Source organism: Pristis pectinata, chromosome 15, assembly GCF_009764475.1.
Source record: "Pristis pectinata isolate sPriPec2 chromosome 15, sPriPec2.1.pri, whole genome shotgun sequence".
Taxonomy (NCBI): Eukaryota; Metazoa; Chordata; class Chondrichthyes; order Rhinopristiformes; family Pristidae; genus Pristis; species Pristis pectinata.
Genome location: NC_067419.1, coordinates 17,482,408 through 17,494,741, shown reverse-complemented (window position 1 = coordinate 17,494,741; position 12,334 = coordinate 17,482,408). Strand labels below are relative to the sequence as shown.

General features: G+C 40.7%; 1 protein-coding gene and 1 long non-coding RNA gene across 5 annotated transcripts in view; one reads left to right on the top strand and one right to left on the bottom strand.

The window, feature by feature from the left end:
- Positions 1-12,334, top strand: part of fbln1 (fibulin 1) — a 106,357-nt gene that overhangs the window by 72,875 nt on the left and 21,148 nt on the right. For 2 of the 3 annotated variants that reach the window (XM_052030006.1, XM_052030004.1), the window contains exon 15: positions 10,062-10,204. In XM_052030006.1, coding sequence (XP_051885966.1) covers positions 10,062-10,204 — 143 coding nt within the window. Of the gene's footprint in view, positions 1-1,256; positions 1,662-10,061; positions 10,205-12,334 lie in introns of those variants that run through there. The other variant, XM_052030005.1, reaches the window with a different exon arrangement.
- The window catches only part of LOC127578242 (uncharacterized), a 29,274-nt gene continuing 24,364 nt past the window's right edge, over positions 7,425-12,334 (bottom strand). For both annotated transcript variants that reach the window (XR_007957498.1, XR_007957499.1), the window contains exon 3: positions 7,425-8,754. This is a non-coding gene — a long non-coding RNA (uncharacterized LOC127578242). The remainder of the gene's footprint in view (positions 8,755-12,334) is intronic.

Here is a 12,334-nt window from a genome sequence, read left to right as displayed (position 1 = left end):
AGTATTATTCTTATCATTGTCAAGTTGTAGAAGAGCACCAGACTGATCACAAAATAATTTTAATACATTTATTTTCTTCCTGTTATATATATGATAATTTTTCTTCCACTCTTTAGTCTAAAGCTTATGGGTAATGTGGGAATAAGATGATAATCCTTGGACTGAATGTATAATAGAAACATCCTTTGCACCCTTCTACAGAAACAGAAAGCTGATAGAGCTTAGGATAACCAGTGTCACGACCTATTCTGGAGCCATCACTGATTAGTTCAGGGAAAGGGAGCAGAGAGCAGTTATGTTCCCTTATTTCTTTTCCAGTTAAGTATGTCCTTATATGGCTGGACTCAGGATCTATGAAGCTGTAAAAATGAAGGCAAGGTAATACTCCGATTTTCATTTAGAGCACCTTGCTTGGAGGGAGGATTTCATGACTGACATGTGCCTCTGAAAACAGTGATATTTTTGCACAGTGCAACTTGCTTTCCACTGCCTTCCTCTATCTCTGTGCTATGATTAATAGTTTGCTGAGCTTACCCTTGTACTCTAGTAATTGGCAAGTTTCTGAGCAGATGTGCTTGGTTATGTGCCTTACTAGGTTCTCACCGATGACTCTTCTGAGATTTTTGTGGCTCTCTATGCCAAAGTTCTGGCGGACAAGCAATTAATTCACCAGTATTATCTTTGCAAAGTGGCTTAACTAAATGTTCACCGTCATCAAGTTATCATGCTGTTAACCAGCCAAGATTAAAATGGAATGAATGGGAATGGGGCAGCGGATGATCCTCTGTAAGGGCTTTCCTCCTCATTTGCTTCAATCATGCTGGAGGATCTGCACCATGAATGATGGAAAGTTCACACTGTTTTTCAAGGTTTTGTGGTGGGGAAAGTGAGGCTGCTCTACTGTTAAGGTGGGGATGTGGGAGAAATCTTGAGAAGATTCACCCCTGCCACCACCCCAGTAGTTAGATTGCCAAAGATCAAGGTCACAATGATTAAAATCTAAGAATCTGAGTGAAAACAGGGGATGAATTTTTGTGGACATTCTCTTGCTTGTCTGTCATATTTTTGGGGCTTTCTGTGGCTCTTTGAAAGTTGTGATGGATCAGTGGGAGAACCTCATCTGTTGAGGTTGCGATGGATGAGTGGGAGAAATACATCCTCACTGTGCAGGTAATTCTTTTATTTTCTGCTGCACTGACTTGCTGGCTTTGCTTATGTTCATTAACACCCCTCTTTCCTCTCTCACTTTCTTCCAGTCGCTGCGAGCGCTTGCCTTGCAATGAGAATAAGGAGTGCCAAAGCCTGCCTTTAAGAATAACCTACTATTACCTCACTTTCCCCACCAACATCCAAGTGCCCACCAATGTCTTCCGATTTGGGCCCTCTCATGCTGTTCCTGGAGATAACATTCTCCTTTCCATCACCCATGGCAACGAGGACAACTATTTTAATGCGCAGGAACTGAATAACCACAATGGAATTGTGTTTGTACATCGGCAAATCACAGAACCCAGGGATTTTCTTCTCACCGTTGAGATGAAGCTCTTGCGTCACGGAGTCACCAATATTTTTGTAGCAAAAATCTACATTGTTGTTACTGCTGAGGTTTGATGACTCTTATTTGGTGACTAGTCAGAGTATTGATTAATATTGTTACTCCAATTAACCCAATAATATGTTGACTGCCAAAATAAAAATATGGACTCTCTGCTGTTTGCAATGCACATCCAAGTGGCCTGGTTCACAGATTTTGCAGTTTCGCTTTACTGCTACTGCAAAATCACAAAGTGTATCTTTTATTATACATTATCCTCAGCCCAACTAGCCACATTCTTACATTTACTGTGCCTACTCAGTGGCTTAATAATAAATCTCACTGCATGACTTCTATCTCTTTTCAAACAAATGGAGGGTGTAAATTTTTTTTAAATGCAGGATACACACATTATTCAATTTAGTGACCCAATTGAACTATCGCACTAACCCTGACATTGTTGTCAAACCAGCAAAGGTGGTGCCGTGGTAGTCTGGCATACTGACCTCTACCTTGCAGAGGCCAGACGCCAACTCTCAGACACTTCCTCCTACCTACCCCTGAACCATGACCCCACTGAGGACCACCAGGACATTATCTCCAGCACCATCTCTGACCTCATCACTTCGGGTGGCCCCACAGCTTCCAAAATGATAGACCCCAACCTAGGATTGCCCGTTTCTATCTCCTCCCCCAAATCCAAAAGAAGGACTGTCCTGGCAGACCTATTGTCTCCGCATGCTCTTGCCCCACGGAGCTCGTATCCTCATACCTGGACACTATCCTGTCCCCCCGGTCCAATTTCTTCCCACCTACGTCCATGACACATCACACACTCTCCAACTCTTCCATAGCTTTAAGTTCTTTGGCACGCACAACCTCATCTTCACCATGAACGTCCAGTCCCTATATACCTCCATTCCCCATCATGACGGCCTCACCACCCTCCGCTTCTTTCTTGAAGAGACAGAACCAGTCCCCTTCCACTAACACTCTCCTCCGCCTGGCTGAACTTGTCCTCACCCTTAACAACTTTACTTTCGATTCCTCTCCCTTTGTACAGACCAAGGGCGTAGCTATGGGCACTCGCATGGGCCCCAGCTATGCCTGCCTCTTCATTGGCTACGTTGAACATCTCTGTTCCAAGCCTACTCTGGCCCCATTCCTCAACTCTTTCTCTGCTATATCAACGACTGCATTGGTGCCAGCCCTTGTACCCATGCGGAACTCGACAGTCTCATAAATTTCGCCACTAATTTTCACCCTGCTCTGCAATTCACTTGGACTATCTCTGACACCTCTCTCCTTCCTCGATCTTTCCATCTCCATCTCAGGAGATTTCTTATCCACTGACATCTTTTACAAATCCACTGACACCCACAGCTGCCTTGATTATAGCTCCTCCCTCCCTGTCTCTTGCAAGGATGCTATCCCTTTTTCTCAAATTCTCCGCCTCTGCCACATCAGCTCCCACAATGAGGCTTTCCACTCCAGGACATCTGAGATGTCCAACTTTTCTAACTGGGGCTTCCCCCCCCCCCCCCCCCGACTGTGGTTGAGAGAGCTCGTACCCACATCTCTGCCATTTCCCACACCTCTGCCATTTCCCACACCTCCGCTCTCACCCTACCCCTCCCAGACCCAACAGGGATATGGTCCCCCTTGTCCTCACATTTCATCCCACCAGCCTGTGTACCTAACCGCCTCTTCTGCCTTCTCCAACGGGACTCCACCACCAAGCATATCTTACCCTCCCCACCCCTTTCTGCCTTTCGCAGGGATTGCTCTCTCTGTGACTCCCTTGCTCACTCCTCCCCACCCATCCGGCTCCCACCCTGGGAACTTTCCACTGCCCCTGCCATAGGTGCAACACCTGCCCCTACCCCACCTGCATCCAGGGACCCAAACAGTCCTTTCTGGTGAGACAGAGATTCACCTGCACCTCCCTTAATATCATCTGCTGCATTCGGTGCTCTGAGTCTGGCCTCCTCTACATTGGTGAGACCAAACGCAGACTCGGTGACTATTTTGCAGAACACCCGCGCTCTGTCCATAACCGCGACCTGCATCTCCCCGTTGCCAGTCACTTCAACTCCCCTTCCTACTCCATCGCTAATACGTCAGTCCTCAGCCTCCTCCACTGCCAGGAGAATTCCAAGCACAAACTGGAGGAACAGCGCCTCATTTTCCATCTTGGAAACTTGCAGCCTAACAGCATGAACATTGAATTCTCCCACTGTAGGTAATCCCCACACCCCCACCCCCCACCATGCTTCTTCCTTTCCCAGCCTCTTTTTTTCCTCTCTCTTCTTACCTTTTACCCATCCCCCGGTGGATCTGCTCTCCCCTCCTCCCCCGCACCTGTCACTATTCCTTACCTGCATCTACCTATCACCACCTTGTGTCCACCCCACCCCCCCTCTTTTGTCCACCTATCACTGCTCTGCTTTTCCCTCCTATATATTGGGCTTCCCCCTTTTCCTATCTTCAGTCCTGAAGAAGGGTCCTGACCCGAAACATTGACCACCTGCTTTCCTCCACGGATGCTGCCCGGCCTGCTGAGTTCCTCCAGCATCATCGTGTTTTTCATTTAGATTCCAGCATCTGCAGTCCTTTGTTTCTCTGAACTATCGTCAGTGTGAATTATGAACTCCTGAAGCTATATGAAGTAAACTATTGTCTTCAAGGTTTTTCTTTACATCAAATCAAACTGTAAATATCAGAATCATTTTTATTCTTCTGTTTAATAGTTTCTTTTGCATTTGAAGGAAACACATATGTTGGATCTTTGAGAAAAGATAATTTCTTCACACCAGTTATTATGATATCATAAATAAGTTTATTTTCCTTTTATTTTTCTAATGTATTCACCTGTGCTTCTATATAGCAAAATGAGAGTTCTATTCAATATGTTTGGAGTAACAATTTGCATCCATATACTAATTAAAGATATCTAGAGGACCCCAAGGGAGGGAATCTCCTGCTCATCTGCCATAACACTAGTGGAAGGAAAAGCCTTAGAAACACAGGGAAAATTACATAAATTCTATTCCTGCTACATAAGTTTTTTTGCAGCTCTTCTATTTCTAGACATGGACAAATGAGTGAACTGCAGATTCATTCCTTTTGGGTTTTGTTTGCAGGAATGATTACCAAGTGTTCTTTGGCATTCTAAACTTAATTGCCATATATCAAATTTTACAAGTACTTTTTTGCTAATATGTGTTTTTGCATTTCTGTATATCTTCTCTCTAGTTATTATGACACTGCAGCTGCATGACCAGCTACCAACTAACCTTTGCTGCAATAGAATACTCTGGATAATGACATAAAGCTGTGATTTGTTACAAAGGTGCACTGTTCTAACTCGATTTCAAATTAGTCAATTGATCTTTTATAAGTATTCCAACTGACTCACCAATCATATACTTGAATTTCTGAAATTCTGAAGAGTTGAAAGCATTGATGGGATATTTTAGAACAATCCATAAACTGTCTTTTTTAATCGTGATAAGTAAGCTTTTCTAGATTAGTTTCGCTGATTAGGTTGATAATTAGTTTTAAATAATACACAAAATTGTGAAATGTTTGAGCCAGACTAGCTTGAAAAACGACTGTTTTTTCTTAATATGCTCAGTTTTTGTATTGCACCAGGCACAATACATGGAAGCTACCTTCCAATATTTTATAATAACAGTTGTACAATGATTTTTTTTACTGATAAGATGTCAATATAAAACAAAACTGGACAAAGTTAGTCAATGTAGCTGGCTCAGCAGTCTATTGATAATGATTATCTAGTATCCTCCTATTTATGGCTCATAGATGTTAACATTTCTGCAATTCATTTGGCTCCAATCTACTAGGTTTCATATCCATTCCTGCTCATGGCTGCACTTGATCTTAAGACTGACCCATGGAGGCTCCTTTCACAGGCTTATTCCAATTCAAATTTCGTTTAGAACAGTAGCCACTATTAATACAAATTTTAGCGGAGGAGTTATTTACCTTTATTTTACTGTATCATTTACTTTTTATATCACAGATTATTAAATAAAATGTATTTCATTATTCCTGGACCTAGGCTTTTTTGAACTTGCATTTTTGCATCACAGTACATTGGGAATCTCACATTTCCATTATGCAATGTTGTTCATTTCTGCACTGTTCCACAGTTACTTTGCCCTGTGTTCTGACTTCCCACATACAGCAACAATAGTTCGTATTTATATAGTACCTTTAATATTTAGTGAAGTATCCCAAGGCACCTCAGTGGAATGTTATCAAACAGAACCAAGCCACATGAGGATATATTGTGGCAGAAAGAGGTAAAGTTTAAGAAAGTAAAAGAACTAGTAGTGAGGACAAGAGGTTTAGGGGTTAAATTCCAAAGGGGTCTTGGCAGCTGTAAGCATGACTGTTAGCGGTGAAGTAATTGAAATTAGGGATGCACAAGAGGCTTGTTTTAGACAGAGTAAACATTTCAGAGATCTTGGAGGGATGCAGGCTTGCAGCGTTGAAGACATGAATCAGAATTTTAAAATGGTGGCCAATAGTTTACCTCACAATTAAGTTTGCAGGCCTCTGATACCAAAGGTCAGTGTGAGATATGGGGGATGTGAGAAGGAACACCAATGAAGTATCTGAGTTTGGGTTGGGACCATCACCATGTCCAATATGTCAGTGACTAGGTTTCAGAAAAGATCAAGTTCAAGTTTATTGTCATAGGCGTACATACACAGGATATAGATGGCATGAAAACGAGCTTTTTGCAGCAGTACAAACATGACAAACATAAGTTAACATAAACTGAATTAACACTAAACTTAATTAAAATAAAATTGATGTAAACTGGTGAAATAAGATGGTACCTAAACTAGGATAGGCAGTAAATCACAGAATGAGTCAGACAGGATATACAAGTTGGCAGAGCCTAGCAGAGGATTGTAAAGTACCACACAAATAGGAAACATAAAACAGGAATGAAGCTGGAAGAAAGAGCAGGTGTCGGTTGACTGACTGTCTAGATTACTATTCTTCACTGGACAATCTACAAAGACAAAGCTAGAATACAAGTCAGAAAAAAATCATTATCACATTATTCAAACCTATGGTTGGACTGCACATTTTGTACTACATCTGGTTTTTAGTTGCCAAGAGATAAGGAAAACTTTCAAAAATGGTAGACATTGCAGGGAAGAAGCAAGACATTGATATCAAAATCAAGGTTTGAGTCATATCTTTTTCTTGCAGGCAATCAGGAGGTGGGCTAGAAATTAATCCATGCTGTTTTTGACATTAAAACAGCAATGTGAGTCACCTTTGTGTTGGTTGTGAAATTTGTCTAAAGTGCAAGTGTTTCCCTACACAATACCATGCTGATTATTTTGAACTTCTTATGGAGAAGTAGCTCCAGTCTGAAAGCCAGGAAAGGTTTGCAACCAGGTGAATACTTATGGAGTCATTGGGCCAAATGTTGCTGGTTGTGGCTGGTAGTTCCAAAAGGAACTGCTGGAGCAAACCATTTGAAAGGGAGTAAGTCCCAGATTTGCACACAGGCTCTGCAAATCCTACTTGAGCCCAAAATCCTAGGGATCACCATTGTGCCAAGTCAAATCTTGCATGTGCATCAGAGACGCCATTGTTTTCAATTGGGCTTCTGGGGCTGCAGATTAGGAGGCAAAGAGAAGGCTGAGTTCTTTTTAATTTTCTGTTAACGTTTCAAGTTATTTCTAAGTGTTTTTGTGTGTTTATTTATCTTATTGAAAAGATTAATATTTATTTCTAAATTTATTTCACTTTTAAAAGTGAATGTTGGTGAATATCGGGACCTTTATAAACCGATAAAATCACTGACAGCTTTGACAGGAGAGTGTGGGGATTGTAGAAAGCATACCTGGTCCGGATATACTGACCGAGCACAATCTGACCCTTAGACTTGGAAGCACATAATTTATAAACTACATTGTCACTGGATGTATATTCCTTTAGAATAACTGATTCCTACACCTGAACACGTTATAATGGAGTAAATAGGCCATCCATCCTGGATGCTATCTTGGCAATCTAAGATTGATTTGAAATCCATTAATGACAAATTATAAGTCTGATTTTCCAGTTGTTCGTTACTTGAATTTTGTTGGTGATGTACTCTTGAATACTCAGTCATTAGTGCAGCCTATATTATCTATCCCTGTGCTTTTTTTTATTTCTCACTCTGTCTGGCTTTCTGTGAGTGAACCTCTGCAATTGATTACGTGAACTGCATTGTTAAAATTACCAATGAGTATGAACCATGGTATTCTAAAAATGAAAATAGAATCCATTGGTTTACCTTTGTTTTACATACATTTATATTCTCTATGCAAGTTTGACATTAAGGTCATTAATGTGGTTTTGTATCTTCAATCAAAAATATCACCATAAACTAAACAGAAGGAAGACAACTTCAAGCAAAATGAGTGTGTTTGTGTTCCTAGGGAATCAAGGTCACACGACTGGGACTTAGGAACCGTATAGGGGTTTGTGGAACCAAGAAGTATTTGAAATTGGGGACAAAATCTGTTGTTCAAAAAGTGTTCATGCAAATCAAGTAACTTCTGCTAGAAATGAACCAAATTTGGAGGTTGAGCCACTTAACATTGAAGCTGTGCCCCAGTTAGATCTAGTACAGGCTTCAAGTCTACAGAACACTTCTGGTGAACTAGCTCCCCCGATATGAATGTTTCTGGATTAGTGAAGACTGAATTGTAGTTAGACAGCTTTATGTGTCTGCTGCTGCACTGATTACTTTTTTCAAGGAGTCTCTGAAGGAATTTGTGATTTTCTCAGTAGGGTATAAATTTATCTTATACAGAACTGCAAAATGATAAATACTGAATATCTTACACTCTTTATTCTTTTCTAATGAAAGTAAACATTTTGTGTATTACAAAAATAGCTGACAATTCTTGCCCATTTTGGACTACCATTCAAGACAAATTAATAATTCATTACATAGTTAACCTTTATGTTCCACATGAAAACAAAACCATCCCTGATCTCCTATGGTCTGCCTTCTTCAGCCTCCTCTCAAAATTTTGTCTCCTCTTCCGCCATTTTCCACAGCCTTTCCTGCCAGTGAACTGTAACCTTTCCTTCTCATGTGCAGAAAAACTTGAGAGGTTTTTTTTTCCTCCTCCATTTGTGTTTCTTTGTTATCAGTCACATGCACCTGTTTTCTTCGAATGGAAATGTAGTGAAGGAAATGGTGGTGAGAAGTCTCAGTGACAATTACATTTCTCTTCATTTAGTTATCTTAACAGTACTAACAAGGCTTTTTTTCCTTTAAACACCCTTCCTTCAACTGTAGCACAACCCACTTATGCAAGGATAATGAGTTTAGATGAATATATGAAGTTAACTAGTGCATGGAGACACAAGAGACTGCAGATGTTGGAATCTGGAGCAACAAACTATCTGCTGGAGGAACTCAGTGGGTTGAGCAACATCTGTGGGAGGAAAGGACCATCCCGATTCATGGTTTTGATCCGAAATGTTGACAATTCCTCCCCCCCACCCCCAACCCACCCCAGATGCTGTCTGACCCGCTAACTTCCTCCAGCAGATTGTTTGTTGCTTAACATAATGCATTATTGATTTCAGGGTTTTTTGTGAATAGCACAAGTATTCTTTTATCCTGCTAATAAGATAGATTGGATATTTTAGATAGCAGGAAAGAGTAACTCCTCTATCTTTCCTATAGAATCTACATTGGAAATACAGCCTTCTCTTGGCCAACTGTTTTGAGGTTATTGAAACTCTTCCTGTGGCTTGTGCAAGTTAATAGGACATACAGTTTGTATTGACTGCCTCTGCCCATTTCCCCCACCCAAATTTATTTCTGTTTTGTATGGAACTGAGCACTTCTGGATTTGATAGGGATAGGTTAGGTGCAATTCTGCCTAATAACATTTTTCATAATCCTGAATTCAGACCAGACATGTGTATTGCACTAATGTGGAGCTTTCTGTTTATAACCCCACACTCTTGCTGTCTCTTTCAATATGATTAAAAATGTAGTGTTCATGAGTGTCTTCTTATTTACTGAGGACCTGCAGTCTTTGCCCAATCAACATGGCTGAATTTAAGCTCATTATTTTTAAAAAAATTTTTCTGGGGGGACGAACATTGGCACTAGGGATGGAAAGTGTTTCCATGTTTGAGTATGCAGCAACAGGTCAGGTTTTCTTCGTGAGACATAACTGGGCCAGTCCAGATTTGAAAGTGCTTTAGTCATTCTTCAAATCCTTTAATCCCAAAAAGCAGCTCTACTCTGTGTACGTTTTTTCATTATTCTCCACAGAACTTTTCTTCTGACATTTCTGTACACAGAATTAATTTTATTCATGAATAAGTACATGCAACCATAGCCTCCTTTACATTAATTACAATTAAGTATCTTCTGCAGAAATAATTTTACAAAAGCGATTTAATATGAATCCTGGTTAAGTTTTTTTCACCACTAATTGTTTCTTTAATTTTACAGGGTAAGATTAGATAGGACAGAGACAGTTCGATGCATAAAATCTTGCCGCCCAAGTGATACATCCTGCATACTGGACCCAGTTAACACAGTCTCCTATACTGTCATTTCTCTGCCAACCTACAGGGAGTTCACTGGACCAATAGGTGAGAATCTTAATTAAGTTATTTTTGGCTAGGTTAAGCTCTGCCAATAAGGCAGCTAAAGCATACAGGGTTAATTAACCTATTTACTGGAAATAAACTAGAGACTATTTCTTCATTACATAAGAGGGGAAAGAAAACCTCAAGACTACTATAGTAACTCAAGCCACAAACAATCTGCTAGAGGAATTCAGCAGGTCGAGGAGCATCTGTGGAGTGAAAAGAACTATCGGTATTTTGGGTCGAAACCCTGCATCAGTCCTGATGCTGCTCAATTTGCCAAGTTCCTCCAGCACATTGTTTGTTGCTCCAGATCCCAGCATCTGCAGTCTCATTTGTCTCCAAAGTAATTCAAGCAATTGATAGATGAAAAACATGATGATCCTGGAGGAACTGAGTTCCTCCAGCATCATCCTGTTTTTCATCTAGATTCCAGCATCTGCAGTCCTTTATTTCTCAAGCAATTGATAGATATTTTCTCGATTGGAACAAAAAATTTCAGAGGGAATCACTCTTGAATTTCCCCTCTCACCTGTCAGCATTGGTAAGTATGTCCTGATACACAGATAGAACATTGGAGAAACAAAGTGAAACGTGGGAGTGTTGTTGCACGGATTTCTACTGCTGCTTTCAGTGCACAGGAAGTTTAAATCTTTGCCCTCTGCAAAGAAGGAGTTGTTACATGGAACAGAAAGAAAATAAAATGATAAGTTTTGCTGAGAGTTTTCTTCAGTGTACCTGCCAGTAACTCCAAGTGAAGGAAAAAATTATCAAATGAGTGAAAAGCAGGGGAATGAAAAAAGGAAATTCAGGATTTCGCAGTACAGCCTTAATACTCTAACGTTGTATTTTTAGGTAATATCACTCAACCTGTGGTCTCACCTGTAGCAATTTTTGTCTCGCTACTACCCTGACCCTCAGCAGTAGACAGAAGAGACGTAAATATCCAGTGGATCAGCATGCTGCTGGGAATTTTAAGAAGCTTACACACTTTCAGATAACTGCTTGAGAACTTGTAAAGTTCTTATTCATTTGTTTTCAGCTAGAAGTGGGATTTGCATTATCCTTGTTGCATTGTTCATCTTTCTTCTCCTCTTGCTCTTCATCCCTCCCCCAAACTCCCACCTTCCTTTCATGCCACCAGGAGAATTTCAAGGTGACATTTTTGGAAGAAACATGGAGGCATGGAACAGACTGAGCTGCCCAAGGGTAGCTCAGAGCCCTCCTAATTGCACTCACAATCTAAAATCTGCAGAATGAGGTAACAAACCTCACGGGGTTAGTGGAGGCGCCTCTCCCAGTGGCAGCTGTATCATAGGCCTGAAGATGGTTTCACAATGATATGTGAGCATTAATGCGATCATTAATTTGTACAGAAGTCCACCAGTTACAGAAGGTTATGCTTCTAATGATACTGCATGAAAGGAGACCTTCTAGAGTGATGATATTTCACAGCTACACCCAACCTGATATGACCAACTACTCCTGTGGGCCTTGGTAAATCCACTTTCTATTGTGGTCTCCCAGCATTTCTGGGTCTGGATCAGGGCAGGGGAAGATACCAGCTTCTGCCATCTGCTGCAAGGACATAACAAACTACAACGCAGCAAACAGCTTGTATGTTTACATTGGCTGTAACCTGAAGACTGACATAACCTTCTTGCAGACATGCCAACTCTACACTGGACTCCACTATGGAAAGCATTTATCCAGAATAAAACAAAACTCTAAATAAGATTTCCTGCATACCTGTATAAGCAGATAAAAATGGAAATGTTAATTTAAAATAAATAAAATGTTAAAAATTTGTGTATTTGGCAGAGCATTGGGCATCACTTGAGCTTCCAAACCCATAAACTTACATCACACGATAATTTTTGGTTCAGTTTCCTCCTAGTGGGATGAAGTGGGATGAAGGAGTTATTACACAGAACAGAAAGAAAATAAAATGATAAGTTTTGCTGAGAGTTTTCTTCAGTGTACCTGCCAGTAGCTCCAGGTGAAGGATAAAATTAGCAAATTAGTGAAAGGCAGGGGAATAAAAAAAGGAAATTCAGGATTTTGCAGTACGGCCTCAATACTCTAACATTGTATTTTTAGGTAATAAGACCCTAAGACCAGCACAATAAGACC